The 17835-nt window shown below is 56.6% G+C and overlaps 1 protein-coding gene across 23 annotated transcripts in view; it reads right to left on the reverse strand.

Moving 5' to 3' along the window:
• The window catches only part of KIF1A (kinesin family member 1A), a 42387-nt gene that overhangs the window by 22869 nt on the left and 1683 nt on the right, over positions 1–17835 (reverse strand). For 10 of the 23 annotated variants that reach the window (XM_071751636.1, XM_071751635.1, XM_071751634.1 and 7 more), the window contains exons 2-16: positions 12562–12713; positions 8524–8600; positions 8240–8419; positions 7790–7855; positions 7429–7607; positions 7206–7317; positions 6733–6810; positions 6378–6443; positions 6084–6101; positions 5670–5745; positions 5477–5555; positions 5095–5237; positions 3132–3265; positions 2560–2639; positions 2172–2247 (exon numbers count right to left, since the gene is read on the reverse strand). In XM_071751636.1, the coding sequence (XP_071607737.1) occupies positions 2172–2247; positions 2560–2639; positions 3132–3265; positions 5095–5237; positions 5477–5555; positions 5670–5745; positions 6084–6101; positions 6378–6443; positions 6733–6810; positions 7206–7317; positions 7429–7607; positions 7790–7855; positions 8240–8419; positions 8524–8600; positions 12562–12667 (1470 nt within the window). In that variant the 5' untranslated portion in view covers positions 12668–12713. Of the gene's footprint in view, positions 1–2171; positions 2248–2559; positions 2640–3131; positions 3341–4677; positions 4705–5094; positions 5238–5476; positions 5556–5669; positions 5746–6083; positions 6102–6377; positions 6444–6732; positions 6811–7205; positions 7318–7428; positions 7608–7789; positions 7856–8239; positions 8420–8523; positions 8601–12561; positions 12714–17835 lie in introns of all 23 variants that reach the window. The other 13 variants (XM_071751632.1, XM_071751631.1, XM_071751629.1 and 10 more) reach the window with 2 other exon arrangements.

Below are 17835 nucleotides of genomic sequence, written 5' to 3' on the forward strand. Positions count from 1 at the left end.
ATTTCCCTCTACTGATCTGTCTACGAGGACAGATGAAGCACTCAAAAGAGCAGCTTCCAGACTAGATGCTCAACACAAAGTAGTGGAGACCTGAAGCCAATATCTCCAGGCTGAACTTCACTCTCTGGTCTCCTTCCTAACAGTTCCTTGCCATCACTTTATTCCCTGGGTCACAAACCCACTTTGGTTTTGATGTGAGGGAAGCTTCTCCCCCGGCCACAGACCTCTGGTAGCTGCAGCCAGCTTCTCACACCCCACCACAAGCTGCTGTGACTGCACCTTCAGGCAACAGACAAAGTCCCAGGACTATCAGAAGGTGAAGTTATGAGTTTCCCAGAAATAAGAATAGAAAGCACAAGAAACCTCTAACCAAGCCTACTGACACCCAGCATGCAGAGGTTTCCCCATCAGAGTCCTGGCTGGTGGGACAGACTGACTGCAAACAGTGCAGGAGAGCTGGAGGCCAGGGGAAACACAGGCTCTTCTCCAGGGCAGCTGGCAGGAATAAGTTGGCCAAAGCACTTAACCTGAGGCCCCTCTGGTCAGCCCCAGGGTCTGAGACTCTTTCATTGGCAGTTTTTCTCCAGATTTGCAAGGCTGGCTCATGGAAGGCAGATGCTCTATCTTCCACTGAGCTCCTCAGAGCCATAACAACCCCAGTGATGGTATGCAGCAGGACAGCACAGTCCTGCCCTGCACTGCCCTGAACAGAATGGGGTTTTGCATGCCATCAACACCAGCTTTCCTTGTCAGCCGCTGCAGAAGCCAGAGGAATTTCCACCCTCCAGATAGCTGAAGAGCTAGGAGGCACCAAGACCACCACAGCAATACCCCACCTGCAAGACCAACCTGCTTTGGGGAATAAATCCCTACACTTTCTACACAGAGCTCTGGGGTCCGAACAGGCAGCAGCTAAAACAAGGATGAGAAACAATGACAACAGTGTAGAAATTTGTCCTGAGAGCCATGCCAAGGCATGCAAGGGGAAGGTCCTGAAGGCTTCACCACCTGGTGTCACCAAGTCAACCAGCACCAGCTGCTGGGGCAGCTCTCAGAGCATCCCTTGGTGTGACAAGAGAGCTGAGCAAGCACACCCTGATCCCACTGGTGTGGCTGTGCCTGGGCAGCCCATGCTGCTCTGCACAAGGGTGGGATTGTGACCTGGCCAACACTAGCCTGACACTTACACAGATGAGCAAGGGGCAGCACTGTGCTGGTACTTGGCAGAGTTTGTTGCCACGCAAATTCTTCGGGACATAGCCAGCATTTGCTTAAAAAAAAATACTTTCCAGGGTACCACAAGCAATGAAGAGTATGGAGTATTTCTGCACCTCAGGAGGTCCTGGAGCAGGTCCAAAGGAGGGCAACTGGGCTGGTGAAGGGACTCAAGCACAGATTCTATGAGGAGAGGCTGAGGGAGCTGGGGGTGTTGAGGCTGGAGAAGAGGAGGCTCAGGGGAGACCTCATCACTCTCTCCAACTCCCTGAAAGGAGGTTGGAGCCAGGGGGGGGTTGGGCTCTTTTCCCAGGCAACTCTCAGCAAGACAAGAGGGCACAAGAGGTCTCAAGTTGTGCCAGGGGAGGTTTAGGTTGAATTTCTTTCTTAGAAAGAATTTCTTTCTTAGAAAGAATTTCTTTCTGGAGAGGGTGATCAGGCATTGGAATGGGCTGCCCAGGGAAGGGGTGGATTCTCCATCCCTGGAGATATTTCAAAAGAGCCTGGATGTGGCACTCAGTGCCATGGGCTGGGAACCACGGGGGGAGTGGAGCAAGGGTTGGACTTGGTGATCTCTGAGGTCCCTTCCAACCCAGCCCATTCTAGGATTCTGTGATTCTATGAAAGGACTTGCCAGTTTCAGGGGCAGCAATTGCAAATAACCCCCAATTATGAATTTTTCTATGCTGACACTGAAGTCCAACAGAACATCAGCAAAGCCACAGCTGAATGGGATCCAGGCAACGAGGGCTGGATGTTTAGCCATAAGTATTTACCAACGTTTGTACCCAGAAGGGTGAACATGGGTATTTCCTCCATATGAGATAAGAAAACACTAGTGAAATATTTGGGGCTGGCCAGCAGAAACAGGGCAAGCTTGAAGGGAGCTGCAGGAACCAAGGCCACCACAGGAATAAGAGAGTATTGCCAGGAATAAGAGAGTAAGATGATCCTACCTTTTTAGGAGAGAAAACACCTAAGGTGCCTCCATCCTCTCTCATGGCCACTCCCATTTCAGCCAGCAATGCTTCCCTGAAGGAAAAAGGGAAAGAACAACTCATCAAAGAGTCCCTGGAGCCAGAACTAGACTAGCCCAGGATGGGCCCCAAGCACATGGGTTTGCTCCACGGATCACAGGGGCAGGGCTTCCTTTAGCTCTCTCTGTGCCTCAGGAAGGTTTCCCAAAGCAGAGCACACCTGGGCATGCCAAAACAGAGGGCACTGCAGTGCCCAGGGGACATCCAGGGTGCAGCTGGACCAGTCAAATAGCCCACTTGCCCCCAGGAGCCAAATGGCTTTAGACAAAATGCAGAGGAGGGGAGATGACTGGGGAAACCCACCCACCTCTCCATCCGGATTGCTTCTGTCCTACGTAGCTTCTCCTCCCACGTCTCATTCAGCTCTGCAATGATCTTCTCTGTTTCCTGGCAAGTGTAGGGTTAGCAGGGGGTTAGTGTGTCCTACAGGCAGCAAACCTGCCTGCATGCTGCAGCAGGACACTGGTGCCAGTCTTGGGTGGTTTAAACGAGCTGCAACAGCATTTCACCCATGTTTTTTCATCGTCAAAAAGTGAGGGATGAAGACCAGCCCCTCCATCCCCTTGCTGCCAGCCCACTCCTGCTCCATGCTGAGCCAGGGAGCACCCATCCCGAGCCAGGGAGCACCCATCCCACAGGCCAAATGAGCAGTCACCCTACGGGGAGTACAGCAGCACCAGGTGGACCCTACCACACCAAACCCTCACCCATCCAGCAGTCCAGAGCACCGGGCAGCTCCGGCTCTGCCTGCCGTGCAACAGCACACCCAAGCATCCCTTCACACCCCCCTAATGGATTTCCAGAAAACACTGAGCCCCCTCCACAAGCCTCAGTGCAAGAGCTGAGCCCTCTGTCCTGCTGCTGTGCTGACTGCTTTACCTTGAGCCTCTCAATGGCCTCCTCACTGCCCGGAGCAAACATGATGCGCTCGTGGAGGCTGGCGACAGAGGCAGCACGGCTGGACAGGGCTGAGAGGGAGGAGGAAGGACTGATCCCAGCCATGGCGTTGGTCACTGTGGAGAGATTGTCAGGGCAGTGACTCAGCTCTCCCCCTCTAGCATCATTATTGTTCTCAAAGTCGGACACATCTAGGGGTGGGGAAGGAGGGGTGGGCCAGGGAAAGACACACAGATAGGAATAGAGAGAGAAAGATAGAGACAAGAAAAGCTATTGGGAAAAAAAAAATAGTAACAAAAAAAAAAAAAAAAAAAAAAAAAGGAGTAGCTGTGTGTGGCAAAAAGAAAGCCAGGAATTACAAGGAAAAAGCACAGCACAGCAACACAGGCAGCAGCAGGGCAAGGGCACGCACGGCTCTCTCTCCCTCAGCCCAGGCAGCCCCTCAGGAGCACAGGGCTGTTTTGGGAGGCAGCTGCAGGAATAGCCCTGGGGACTTTGCAGGCTTTCAGGGATGCTGTTTTGCAACACCAGATCCTGCAGCCATCAGGTCTGGGATCAGCTTTCCTCCACAAGAGCATGCCACTATCCCTTGTCATCCTCCCCTGCTGGCACAGCCCGGGTGGTTTTCCCTGCCCAGCTGCCCCGGATTAGCTGGATCTGGGGGCAGAGAATGAGAAGGGAAGAAGAGGAGAGGCATGGCCCTCCACCCTACAAAGGGGTCATGGGGACAGAGCAGGAGGAGACGTGGGATCCCCTGGCTGGTAGAGCCTGTGCCCCTGGCCTGCTGGAGCAGAGCCTTGGCTGGGCAGCCAGAGAGAGAGCAAAATGAGGGCAGGAGGGCAACGTGCCCATTACAGGCACCTGTTGGCACCCCAGCATCTGCTGCCACTGAACCCTGCAGCAAAGGTACCCAGGTATCAAAGATGCTCCTCCAGCCAGGAGAAGTTGCAGGGCCTCAATGTGCAGTGCTGACACAGGATAGTGGGTGCAGCCTTGGTCACCTATCTCCATCAGGCTGTATCTGAGGGAGCCAAGCCAGGAAGGGAAGGGCCAGGTCCTTGCCTCCTCAGCACGCTCACCACAGCCTGGTTGCACGGCCTGGACTAGGGCAGCTGGGGCAACAGTGCTTATCCACAGGCAAAAACCTCCTGGCTATCACCACACACCCCTCCATCAGGAGATGATCGTGCCAGTCTACCCAAGCACCATGCTGGGTGCCAGCCCTGACAAGCCTCAGCAGCAGCAGCAGCAGCAGCAGCACAGGAGCAACAGGAAACATCGTGACAGCATGGAGGAAGGAGTCCACAGGGTCCCTTCAAGTGCTATCCCCAGCCCAGGTGCTATCTGTGGCTCTGCTTCCATCCCCTCTGCCAGCTGCCTGGGGGATGACCAGTGAGCAGGCAAGAGCCTCTCCATAACCTGGGGCTGGGGACAGGAATTCTTCCCTATGCTGCACAGGTGCCCCTGGGCACAGCCTACAACTCCCAAAAGCCATGAAGCAAGAGTACCAGCGATGGGGAATACACACATTTGGATCCTCCTGCAGCAGGATGGGCTAAGAGAGAAAGAGAGGGCAGGAGTGGAGGTGAGACAGAGAGATCAAGAGTGGGTTCACCTCAATAGGATTTGACAGCACACAGAGGTGAGACCAGGGGCAGGCGCAGCCCTAGGAACAAGTGCCCGGTACCCTCTGCTGGGCGTGGGATGCTGGAGACAGGAGATGGAGGGGGGAAGGGGAGGTCTGCTGGGTGTAAAGCAGCTCCTCTCGTGGGATTGGGCCGGGGGCTGCAAAGGCAGGCACAGGGGGAGGTGGCCTCCCACCCACGCTTCTGTGGCTGGCAGAGCAGGGTGCAGGGCAGCGGTGGGGACGAGGCTCAGCAGGCAGGGGGGCTGCAGCCTGCCTCTGGCCTGGAGCCCCTGCCAGAGAGCACCGGGTGGCACCTACTGTCAATTATGTCCCCAAGGCCCTGGGCGTAGAGAAGGTCCCGCAGGCGTGCCACCTCGTCCTTCAGCTCCCTGATGAGCTTGTTGTTGGGGTCCTCGTTGATGACAGCGTTGCAGCGGATCTGCTTGGCACGGTCAGCGTACCTGGGGAGGGACAGAGCCCTGAGCAGCAGCCCCGGGGCAAACCCCCAGCTCCTGGGCAAGCAGAAGTGCTGCCAAGCCCTTCCAGCAAAGCCAGGCTTTGGAGGATCCCAGTGCCAGGACAACCCTTTGGCCACTTGTCTGAGATTGCAGGGTCCCTCCACGGCACAGGGTTGCCACAGAGGTGAGAAGACAATGTGGCAATGCCTGTTTTTTTGGGGAATGAGGATACATCTTCCTACCTGAGGGTGCTGAGGGTCTCATCATAGTTGATGTCTGCAGGACTGAGAGCAGCGACCATGGCTGTCCTGGAGTTGCCCCCTGCCCAGAGAGAGACACTTGCATCAGGGGGATGTGGATCCCCACACCAGCCACCACCCTCAGCCCAGGAGCTCTGCCTGCTGCCCCACGTGCACCCCCCACCCTCATCCTCACCCAGGTTCTCCCGCAGCAGCCAGGTCAGCACCGAGTCCCGATAGGGGATGAAATCAGTCTTCTTCTTCTTCTTGTTCTGGGAGGTGGAGAGAAGGAGCTGTCAGGCTGCCTGCTCACTTCAAAAGGAAGGTGACAGCCAGTCCCCAGCCATGGGTACTCAGAGGGGAATAGCTCTGCCTGGCCACCATCACCTCAGGCAGCTCTGCTCAGCTCCACAGGTCCTGCCTATCAAACACCTTGCCTGGGCCAGGTTGGGTGCTTAATGCCAGGTACCAAAAGCCACACAAAGGGGAGGGTGAGGAGGATGCTGAGGGCTCCGTCAGCCTCCGGGAGACACGTGAAACTCTGAAACCCACTCCCACCCACCTGGGCTAAAAATCAACACCCCTTCCCCAGCCCAGCCAAGGCACCTACCTTGTTTGGCCCTGAATCCTGCAAAGAAAGAGAGAGACTGTTTAAGTGAGCTGCTCCCCTCCTCATCACACAAAACAGTTCCCACTCCCCCAGGCAAAAAGTAGCAGGCACAGGTCCCCATGAAGACATCAGCCTCAACAGCCCAGCTCATCCCAGCCACCAGGACAGCTTGGGATATATCTGCCCATCCTTTGGAGCCAGGATACTCCATCCCTCAATGCTGAGCCCATCCCTGCTGTGCTAAGCCCATTCCCTTGTGGTGTCACCATGCATCTGCTCCCCACAGCTACCTACCATTTCAGCCAGGGCAGAGATGACTTTTCCCAGTGTGGTCAAGGACTTGTTGATGTTGGCTCCTTCCTGGCGGAGAGAACAAAAGCCCAAATGCTCAAGCCCTGTTTCAGTGCAGTGCTAAATCCTGGTGCACCAGTGGGGTGTGCAAAGAGCAGCTGGTCTTACTGGGTAGCCAGCACCTCCCAACTGGGACTCCTGGGCTCGAGGGGAACTGGCACTGTCAAGGGTTTGCAGTCAAGGGTTTGGCAGTGTAGTGGGCTAGGAACCAGGCAAGCAAAGGAGATGCAAGAGCTGAGGAGGAGGGGCAGGACATGACCTCCCCACGAGCAGAAGGGGACCTTGTGCCAGCTCTCACCTTTAGTCTTGTGCCCTTCGCACCAGTGGAGTCAGCTCGCTCGCTGCCTGCCAGGTCCACCAAGCTGATTTTGCTGACCTGCAGGCACAGACCAGGCTGTCAGTCCCCAGCAGGCACAGTAAACCACAGCCCAGCACAGAGGCAAAGAGCAAGCAAAGCTCTCCGAGGTGACACCGCTCTGAAGGCAGAGGTGTGCTCGGTGGGGTCATCCTTGCCAGGATCTGGCCAGGAGCAGGGACAGCATCCTTGCAGGTGGGGCTGAAGGGCACCAGCTGTCAAACATCCTGTCCAGGGACCAGTGCCTTGAGGGACCCCGAGCCCAGCACGTGCCTGGGGCTTATCTCAGTCCTGTTTCAACCCTCCACCAGGCTGCACCACCCGATCCCAAATGCTGTATCGACACACAAAAGCCCTCCCTGGGTCCACAGGTGCCCCACGGGTGTTCCCCTGGGTGCCCCAGGCTCTGCTCTCACCTTCTCAGTGGTGATGTCTGTCTCGGCGTCGTGCCGCTTCTGCGTGAAGATGATGTTGAAGACAGCGTGGGAGCGGCTGCTGGTCTCGTTCATGTTGGTGGCAGCCACTGTGCTGCAGGGAGAGGGACAGGGAGGCAATGACAGCCTGCAGGGGACACTGCAGCACCTGGTGCTGCTCTGCAAGCTCTCCCGAATCCTGGCCATCTCCTGCTCCTCAACTCACCGGGCCTTGTTGCCAGAGTCCATGAGGTCTTGGATGTCATTGTAAGAGGTCACAGCCAGCTTGGAAAGGTCCTCAACGTAGGGGCCCATCAGGGGGTGCTCCCTCACCCGCAGGTTCCCCTTGTTCTTGGGGTTCAGAAGGTCCCTCACACGCTCGCAGTAAATCTCCATGTAGCTCACCTAGAGCAGAGGGAACAGGCAGGGATAGTGGCAGGCTGGATGTGGATGCTCAGCAGATAGGCAGAATCAGGGCCTGTCCACACCCAGGGAGGGGATGGCCCCCACAGAGAGGGGTCTGGACACTTGGCATGACTTGCAGAGCTGTCTGAGAGGCTGAACTGGGCAGGCAATGGGGTGCCTACCTCCACGGAGTAGGACATGTTGTCATTCGTTGTGTCATTGATCCGGGAGAAGAGGTCCTCACAGAGCTGTGGAGAGAAGAGCCAGGATGCTCAGTCCCCCACCAGAAGAATGCTCCCGACAGAGCTGCCCAGGCCACAGGGATTTCTACCTTCTCATCCCCAAAACAAGAGCCCTTGAGTGCTGAGACAGCCCCTGGGAAGCTGCCTCCTGTGGCCTCCTGGCTGACACCAGCCTCCTGTGGCCAGATCATAATTCATCCAGTCCTGGAGAAGTCCAGCATGACCCTCCTTGTCCCAGCCCTCCTCCAGCAGAGCTGTGCTGGCTTGCTGCTGCAGCAAGCAGTAGACCCTTGGCACAACCTGGCCCTGCTCTCCTCTTCCCTCCCTGCTCAACTTTTCCTTTGAGCATCTTGCTGGGATGAGAACAGGCAGCTTTTCACCAGGTGGTACCTGTGGAATGATGCCTTGCTGGTCTTTCTCCTGCTTCCCCATCATGGTGTAGGATTTTCCAGCACCTGTCTGCCCATAGGCAAAGATGCAGACATTGTAGCCTTCAAAGGCATGTTGCAGCATCTCCTCACCAATGTCCTGGTACACCTGCTTCTGAGATGCATAGTTGATGTCTGCAGGCTGCAGAGAGGAGAAAACAAGGAGAAATTTGGCAAGGAAGTCCTCCTGCCTCTTGCCAGCCCCAGCCCAGCACTGCAGGAGGTCTCAGGCCTCCTACCACTTACCGTGGTGTGGGACCAGTAGGAATAGTCAAAGCTGAAGCTTTTTGGTGTCTCTTTGGGCTGCTTTGGGTTCAGGATAGCTAGGGACAAAGAGATGGGAACATGAGGCCACCCACGGCTCCCTCACCACCTGCATCCCATCGGTGAGAGGAGAAGGGTGATGGAGTTCAGTCCAAATCAGTCCTGGAAAGCAGAACCAGGACCTTCCAGCTCTCTGGATGGGTCCAGAGCCACCAGATGCCAACAGTCCCAGCAGAGGTGGTGGGTGCTACAGCTGACAAAGCCTGAAACAGCCCAGGGAGCAGGGCAGAGCTTTGCTCAAACATCCTGCTAGGCACAGTGTGGGGGAAATGTCTCTTTCCCTCGGGCTCCTTCCCACTTTGGCACTGGCAGAGTGGGATCCCAGCCTTCCTTCAGCGCACAGCTGGGGGGCTGTGCCCAAAGCCACTCATTGGCACTGTGGGGTGGGAGCAGCTGTGACCCCATCAGGGCTCCCCCAGACCCTCTCTGGCTCCTGCCTCTCCTCCCTTGCACTTTCTTTTGGGTACCCAGCCCCAGCAGGGTGATTAATGCCTCCTGTTACACTGCCAGCAGAAACAAGAGCCTGCTTTTCATACCCTGCTGAAAAGGACGTTGCCATGGAAATTGGAGACTGCATCATTTCTCTTCCTGGCTTTTTTTCCCCTGTAGAGCAGTTACGATGGATTGGGTTTGGGTTTTTTTGGTTTTTTTGGTTTTTTTTTTCCCTGAAACAACTGATGCGTCAGAAGAAACCCAAAGCAGTGGGGTGATCACGAGATCCATCAGCCATGTTGGGTGACATTGAAATGACCTTGTGGGCTGGTGCAGCACAGGTCCCAAGCCTGCAGCCCCAGCTGGAGATAAAGAAGCCACTCAGCACCACGACTGATGGAGTTCTCTCCATCACAGCCCCAGTCTGCCCTGCCCCAGGTAGGGCTCAACCAGGGCTCAGGCTGACTTAGGATTCAAGCTTGGACCTCCCCAGCAGCCCCAGGCATGATGTGTGGGGTCACCCTTGCAGTGCTGGCACTCCCTGGTGCCTGGTCCCAGAGATTCAGATGCTTTCTGCTCCATATTCCTCCTGCATCACCACAGCAGATTGCCCTCAGTGGAAGGATTCACCACCTCTGGCTTGAGACCCACCTACCCCTGCCACAGAGACAGTGAGGTGGGCAGGTGGAAGGTGGGAAGCAGGCTCAGGATCCAGTCCTGACTGTGAAACAGCAGCATGGTGCTGCTCAGATGCTCCTAGCTGTGGGCATAAGGCCAGCTCCAGCCCCAGAGAGGGGCCAGGCACTGCCTGCCTGCCTGCCCACTGGGGGCAGTGACTCAGATGCACCCTGGGCAGACTAGATACTTTGCTGCTCTCTCAGGAAAAAGGGTTAGGAAGTGCCCACAGCATCCCACAACTCCAAAGAGACACTCAGGAGTTCCTTGCTGAGACCCAGAGTGAAGTGGCACCACTTTTCAGGCAGGGCAGGCAGCCACAGGGGCTGCCCACCCTTGCCAGTGCCTGGTCAGTGTGTTGAGGGCATCTGAGTGGCCATTGCAAAAAGAAGTGGGTGCAGAGGCTGTGCCAGGAGTCAGGTGGAGCACCTCCAATGGCTCCTGGGGTTCACCTGGCAGCTGCACCATCCCACCCAGGGCCCTGGCTCTCAGGTTTGGGTCTGAGGAGGTGACCCATGCCAGAATGAACAGGAGCATCACTACCAAAAAAGTAAATCCAACAGGGGCAAAATCAGAAGCAGGAAGGGTAGGGCCATCCCCAACAGCTGTTCTGCAGCCCAGTGCCAGCCCATGCCAGGCACAGGGTGGAGATGCAGCTGGGGATGGCACTGAGCAGCTCCAGGCTGCCCAGCTGCAGCCACCCAGTAGGCTGGAGACACAGGGGAGAAGGGAGCACATCGAGAGCAAGGAGCCTCCCATCCCTGAGCTGAAATGCTGTCTCCATGCCCCTTTCATTCCTCTTTATTTGTCCCCACATGGCTGCACGCTGCTGGTGGGTTTTTTCCTTTCCTGTGACCAGACATCCCAGGGCTTTTACAGACCTGCTGCAAAAAGATTCATGCTCTGGTCAAAGCAGGGGAGGAGGAAGACAGACATACAGACAAGAGGGGGAGTAGGAAAACATCTGGAAGTCACCCTCATCTTTGCCCTGAAGAGCCAACAGCATGGCAGAGCATAGCAAATGGGCAAGCACCAAGCAGGATAAAGCCCAAGACTCACAGAAGAGAAAATAATCACTGTATCTTAAAGCTCACAGATGCATGGCTCCAGGTGCAGAATACTAATGTCCTTGCAGGAAGAAAGCTGCTGGGTCCCTTCCTTGCCATCCTGCCAGGAAAGGGGTCAGGGGTGCTGCTGCCCAGCCCAGTCCCCATGGCCATGTGGAATGGGGGATGCCACAGGAACAAAGCAGCAGTGTTGGTGGGCAGGCAGGTGGCCTTGGTGCAGGAAGCCGAAGGGGTGGTGGCTTGAAATTTGGGGAGAAAAGGATGGCAGAGAAGGGCTGATCCCTTAAAGCTCCAGCCTCCTGCTGCCCCCCATGGGGCTCAGTGAATTAGGCAGCAGAACAACTTCCCCGACCTCATTACATTCAGGGGTCTCTACAAGTAAGAGCAACTTTTCCCCTTCCCAGGATTACCTTCCCAAACACACTTATTTTGGGGTCCTCTGCCCCTGGGAGGCCAAGACAGTCCTGCTCTGTGGGGAAGGCAGCCAGCACTACCAGCATCCTCCTGCCTTTCCCAGTTGGCAGAAGAAGCAAGAACCAGAGCCCTCCCGGCGCCTGCCCCCCAACCCCCAGCCCGTGGGGATTAGCCAAAGGTTTGTTCATCCATGGAGAAAAACCCTGCTGTCAGCAAAGGGCTGGCTGGGGCCCTCCTCCTGCCCCTGCCCACAGCCCTGACTGCCCCCCCCAGCCTGGGCAGGGGGATGAGGGGCCCCGGGGGGTGATGCAGGATGGGTATGGACAGATTCACTCTGGACAAACATGGGCACAGCAGAGATGTGGGGGGGGAATGCCCAATGCCCTTGATGGGCCTGGGGCATGGCAGGTCTGCCCCACCAGTCAGGGCCAGAAGGGACATCTCCCCCCCCTGCACCCAGCTCTGGGTATGTGTGCAGCTCCTGCTGGGGCAGAAAGGCTTCCTCACCACGAGGGGTGGGTGCAGCCCCACACCCTGGGCAGGCAGAGCATCACTGCACAGCAGAGAAGGGAGAGCTCCTCTGGGACACCAGAGATGGGCAGATGCTGCCCCACAGACACCCACCCTTCACTCCTGCTCCCCAGGCCTAGGGTGAGTGGGGCACCTGGTGGGGTCACAGAACCACCCAGCACCCTTGGGTGCCCTCCTTTCCCTCTCCTCCCAACAGGGCTGCCACGGCAGCTCAGAGGTGTGTGCCATGGAGGTGGCTGCCACAGGTGCTTCACCCACCACCACTGGTGACACAGGAAGGCCTGGGCAGGCAGGGAGGGCAAGGATTTATTTTAGGCACTTTCCTACCTGGAGGTTTCAAAGGGAAGAGACTTGGACTCTCCAAGCACACCATTCCCACAGCAAACCCCACTCCCACCCCTCCATCCTGCTGGTTGTTGGGACTGCAAGCCCCACAGAAGGAGGCACAGATCCTTGTGTGGTTGCCAGCCAGGAAATGCCATCAGGAGCCACAAGTTAGCTGGTGCACTGTTTCTACACCTGGACGGGCAACCAGGGGTAACTCTTGGCCCCGCATCCACACACCAGTGTTCCTATGCTCTTCTGATCCTTCCTCCCTGCTGGGGGATGCTGCCCGAGGGCTTGGTGCCATGCAGATCTTGCCACTGCAAGGTCAGCAGCAGAACTGCATTTCCCTGTGGGAAAAGTGCCATCTACCCCTGAGACATGTGACGTGGATGCTACAGGGATCCACATCAAAGATCCCGGCAGCGTTGTGGCCGGACCCATGCACACTCCTCCCTGGGCAACACTCCTCCCCAAAGCTTTCCCCATCCCCTCCGCCCCCAACACGGCCACTTACTGGTGGTGCTTCCTGACATCTGGATAATGCATTTGGATTCCCTGCTCATCTCCCGGGAGTTGAAGGGCCGGACACGCACTGCCACCTTCACCGAGGCTCCCGCCATGGCGCCGGCCGCACCTGGGGTCTGTTAGCAGGGAGCAGTCACTGTCCTGCAAAGGGGAAGAAAAGGGAATGAGGAAAGCTCACATCCCAATCCCTAGCTTTCAGACATGCCAGGAAAATGAACAGAAAGCCTGTGTGATGACAGCTGCTGGGAACAGTTCTGCCCAAGAGATGACACTTTGCTTCATCCCTTGATCCCGTTCTTGCCTCTGAGCTGAGGACCCTTTTGCTCCCAGGGAACATCCCTGCCCTCATCCCAGAGCACCACCCAGAGTCCCCATCACCCTGCAGCTTCACTGGGCGAGTACCCACAGGACAGAGCTACCCAGGCACTGCCAGCACCACCACCAACACCACCCCCAAGGAGCAGTTTCCCTGTCCCAAGGTGCCAACCCTCAATAAGCAGGCAGCCCCCTTGCCTGCAAGCAACCCCACAACCTCCAGCCCATCACCCAAGCCTCCTGCCTCTGCTCCAGCCCTAGCAGAGCAGGGGCTGGAGAGCAGGACTGGGTGGAGGTGGGGAGGAAAAGAATGGCATTTGTGCCGAGAAAGGAGGCAGCTGTTGAACACTGCTGGTATTTGCCTCCCATTCAGCTCCTGGAAAAAACACAACCGTCAGCAGCAGCACCCAGCAGCCCAGTGGTGACTGCAGTCAGCTGAAGCTCCCAGTTCATGGTAATTTTTTTCCCACTCCTTTTCTAATAAATTATTAATCACAAACCTCACAAGATGAAATGCACTCTCTAAACACCTCCCACGGCAGCCTCTAGTCCCAGCACTGGTGTCTGGGTTCTTCCCCAAACCCCAGTTAAACCAGTAGCTCTGGCCAGAAAAGGATGACGGGGTCCTTCCCTTGACCACAGGGTCCTTCAGGATCAGCCCTGACAGAATCCATTCCTGCCTTCTAACATCCATCCCCTCTCCTGCCCACCTCCTGCTCCCTGGCTCCCCTTTTTTTCCCCTTTCCTCAGCTTTTCTGCTGGCAGAAAAGAAACTCGGCACCCTGCGACACAGGCCAGCACCAGCTCCTCCAGGATCATCCCTGTCTGTGGGACTCTTGCAAGGGTGTTTAGGAATTCCTTGGGGCTTTTTAAGCCTGCTCCTTGCAAGTGGAATCCTCACTCTGGGACAAAAAAGATGAAGAGACCTCTTGTTACCCAGACCATGACTTGAAGGAATTGGAGCAGTAAGGGTGGGTTCTCAACACAAGATCATGGAATCATAGAATCACAGAAAAGGAGGGGTTGGAAGAACCTCCAAAGATCATCCAGTCCCTGCCAGAGCAGGGTCACCTCCAGGAGGTCACACAGGACACATCCAGGTGGGCTTTGTGTGTCTCCAGGAAAGGAGACTCCACAACCTCCCTGGGCAGCCTGGGCCAGTGCTCTGTCACCCTCACAGTGAAAAGGTTCTTCCTAATATTTATATGGAACTGCCTAAGCTCCAGTTTATAACCACTGCCCCTTGAAAAGGTTTGACTCCATCCTCCTGGCACTCACCCCTTACATATTTACAAACATTGATGAGGCCACCCCTCATTCTCCTCCAAGCTGCAGAGCCCCAGCTCCCTCAGCCTTTCCTCACCAGGAAATGTTCTGCTCCAGCATCTTGGTGGCTCCGTGCTGGACTCTCTCCAGCAGTTCCCTGTTCTTCTGGATCTGAGGGGCCCAGAACTGGACACAACATTCCAGATGTGGCCTCACCAGGGCAGAGTAGAGGGGGAGGAGAACCTCTCTTTACCTCCTGACCACCCCCTTCTAATGCCCCCCAGGTGCCATTGTCCTTCTTGGCCACCAGGACACATTGCTGGCTCCTGGGCATCCTTCCATCCCCCAGCACCCCCAGGGCCCTTTCACCTGTGCTGCTCTCCAACAGCTCAGTCCCCAACCTATACTGGTACCTGGGGCTGTTCTTTCCCAGGTGTAAGACTTTACGCTTGGCCTTGTTGTAATACATTAAACTTCTCCTGCCCAGATGGGTTTTCCCATGGTGGAAATGAAAAATACAGTTGTGGAAAAGGAGGAGGAAAAAAAAAAAAAAAAAAAAAAAAAAAAAAAAAAAAAAAAAGGAAGGAAAAGAAATAAATACACAGAATGAAAAATGCCTCATGAACAGGGGATGGCCTTAAAACTAATTGAGGTTTGACAGCTCCCATTTCATTTCCAAAGTGGGTGGGAGGAAAACCAGTGCAAGGTCTACCTAAAGGCAGGTATATTCACGGTGCAGTGGAAAAATTCACAGGAAGAAAGTATGATAAGCTTTGTGCTGTGTTTCAAAAATGCTTCACCTGTTTTAAAAGCGAGCTTGCATCCCCAGTGGCAGAAGGAGGACAGACCCCAAATCCTTCCCTCAGCACCCCACTGGGATGGCTCTGGGGCTCCCACTGCTCTCAGCAAACACACCCTTAAATCCCAGCAGCTCCAAAGCTGGAGCATGAGGTCTCAGGCCTCCTTATCATAGAATCCTAGAATCCTAGGGGTTGGAAGGGACCTCAAAAGATCATCTAGTCCAACCCCCCCTGCCAGAGCAGGGCCCCCTAGAGTACATCCCCTAGGAACGTGTCCAGGTGGGTTTTGAATGTCTCCAGTGAAGGAGACTCCACAACCCCCCTGGGCAGCCTGTTCCAGGGCTCTGTCACCCTTACAGTAAAAAAATTTTTTCTGATATTCAACTTGAACCTCCTATGCTCCAATTTACACCCATTACCCCTTGTCCTATCACTGGTCACCACTGAGAAAAGCCTAACTCCATCTCCCTGACACTCACCCCTTACATATTTGAAAACATTGATGAGGTCACCCCTCAGTCTCCTTTTCTCCAAACTAAAGAGACCCAGAGTCCTTCGTGCAGATTATTTTGAGCAGCATTTGCCATGGGGGCTGAGGCCCTGAGCAGGCTGTGACAGACCTGAAGGCCTCAGCCTGCCTCCCGCTGCTGCTGCTGCTGCTTCCTCAGGTGGTGGAGAAAGGAAAAATCAAAGAGTGTTCCTCGCCAAACGGGAACAAAACAGTTGGGTTTTTTCCCATGCAACGATGGGATATACTCCTGGGTGGAAAGGTTGCATTTTCATGAGGTCGCTGGCCCACCCTGTGGCACCATTGGCACCCAGGGACCATGGATCAGCTGCTGGGCCAAACCCCACGCAGCACCCACGGCAAACACTTCCCTCTCCTCCTCCACAGCCAGGACTGGAGCCTCCTGGCTTTACAGCCTCTCCAGCTCCCAGGGCTGCAAAGAGACGGCTGAGTTTCCCGGTCAGTTTCCCTGCCTGGCAGCACTGGAACAGCAGCAGATCCATCAGTGACCCCGCCAGCCCGGGACTGCTGCCTGACAAGGGGCAGTTCAGACTCTGCCCTCGTTCCCTCCCGCCGCTGTGCCGTGACCATCGCAGCCCCTCCAGCCCTATCATTTCCCTCACAGCAGCTCCGGTTTCTCCTCCGTCCCACTTTTCCGGGCGCCTTGCCTTGCTCCGCGCCCTCCATCTGCTGCTGGGCCGCCCTGCTCTGCCCGGAGGGTCCTCTCCACCTCCCCTCCCAGCCCAGCAGCCCCCTCCTCACCGGCAGGACCCTTCCTCTCTCCCTCCCACTCCGACGCCGCATCTCGGCGCATTCCCAGCAATCCATGTGGCTCTCCCAGCCCCGCCGCCCGGGCTCTTCTCCCTGCAGGTATTCCCTGCTGCAGAGCCGCAAGCTCAGCTCCATTTTCTGCCTCCGTCCATTTCCTTCAGCTTCCCCCTCTGGCTTCCCCTCCTGCTCCTCTGCAGCTCCCCAGACCCCACGGCTCTGCCGCAGCGCAGGAGCAGCCCCGTGGCAGTGCCATGGGCAGTGCTGGCAGCCCCTGCCCAGCTCCATCCCCTCCTGCCTCTTGATTTCCCTGCCGAGGGATTCAGCCAGCAGCCGAATGGCAGCAGCACCGCAGCCCACAGGTGCTCTGCATCCCGCAGAGAGGGGACACACGGTGCAGAAGTGGGGCTATGGCAGCCGGGGCGGGGGGAGGAAGCCCCTCCGAGGGCGAGCGGGCAGCTCCAGCCCAGCCAAAGCCTCGGTCTGCCCGGGGACAATCAGCCACCGCCTCTTTAATCTGCCATCGAGAGAAATTCAATAAGCCGCTATTAACCTTTCACTGGGAGAGGGCCAGGACCGTGGCCCCGCTCCGGGCTCCCTCCCCGCCTCCTTCCAAGGCCACCCCACACACAAGGGCGGGGGTGGTGGAGGACAGCAGAGTTCCGGGGGCCATGATGGAAGGTCCAGCCCTGCCCCCGGGCTCTGCAGGGCATCTCTTCACCCCCATCCTGCGCTGCCTGCTGCGCTCTGCCCATCCCAAACCGCACACCCACCAGCCCTAGGCAATGACAGAAAGGCCCAGAGAGTGATGATTAGATGGATCAGCTAAGATTAATTGAGCAGAGATTAGCTAACAAGAGCTCTCTTAAGTCTGAGGGCTAACAATTGGCAGCCCTCCTTTCACTGCCAAGAGGTGAACAGAGGGATGAGGAGCATAGTCCCCAAGTGCCACCCACAGTGAACTCTTCCCCCAAGGATGCTGCGGGGACGTGCCGTGCTTCTTGTCCTCTGGACACCTGGTTCAAGTGATGCTTATGTGTGCAGCCAGAATGTCCCATTCCCTGTGCTCAGCACAGAGCAGGGGCTGCATCACTGGGACTACCAGCAGCTCTGGTAGACGAAGAGCTGCCTGCACCAAAGGAAATCCAAGACGAGCTTTTCCTTTTGTCTACGCACATCCCCACGTCACCTCGGTGGCGAGGGTGGACGCCCCGTCTGGCTGCTCCTCCCCAGCCACTAACAGGCTTTGTTTTAATGAGCCCTTCCTCTGCACCCCTTATTGGGGCCTTCCAGCTCTGCCTGGGGCTGTGGTACCCTGCCTTTCTTCTGGGGACGACAGAGGGCCCTGGGGACAGCTGGCCAGGATGACATGGCATCATTGTGCTGCCTGCCATCCAAGCCCAGCGCCTGCTCCCTGTTCACCTCCCACCCCATGCAGGGCGAGGGGCTGTGACAGTGCAGTTTTCCCCAGAGCAGCATCCACAGGCTGGGAAGCAGCTTGGAGGACAGCACAGGTCAGAGGCAGGTGACCCCCATCCCCAGCTGAAAGCCAGCCCCATGCTTCCCCGCTGCCATCATGGGCACCCTACCTTGTGCCTCCTCACCT

The sequence above is a fragment of the Heliangelus exortis genome, chromosome 9, assembly GCF_036169615.1.
Source record: "Heliangelus exortis chromosome 9, bHelExo1.hap1, whole genome shotgun sequence".
In the NCBI taxonomy this organism is placed as follows: Eukaryota; Metazoa; Chordata; class Aves; order Apodiformes; family Trochilidae; genus Heliangelus; species Heliangelus exortis.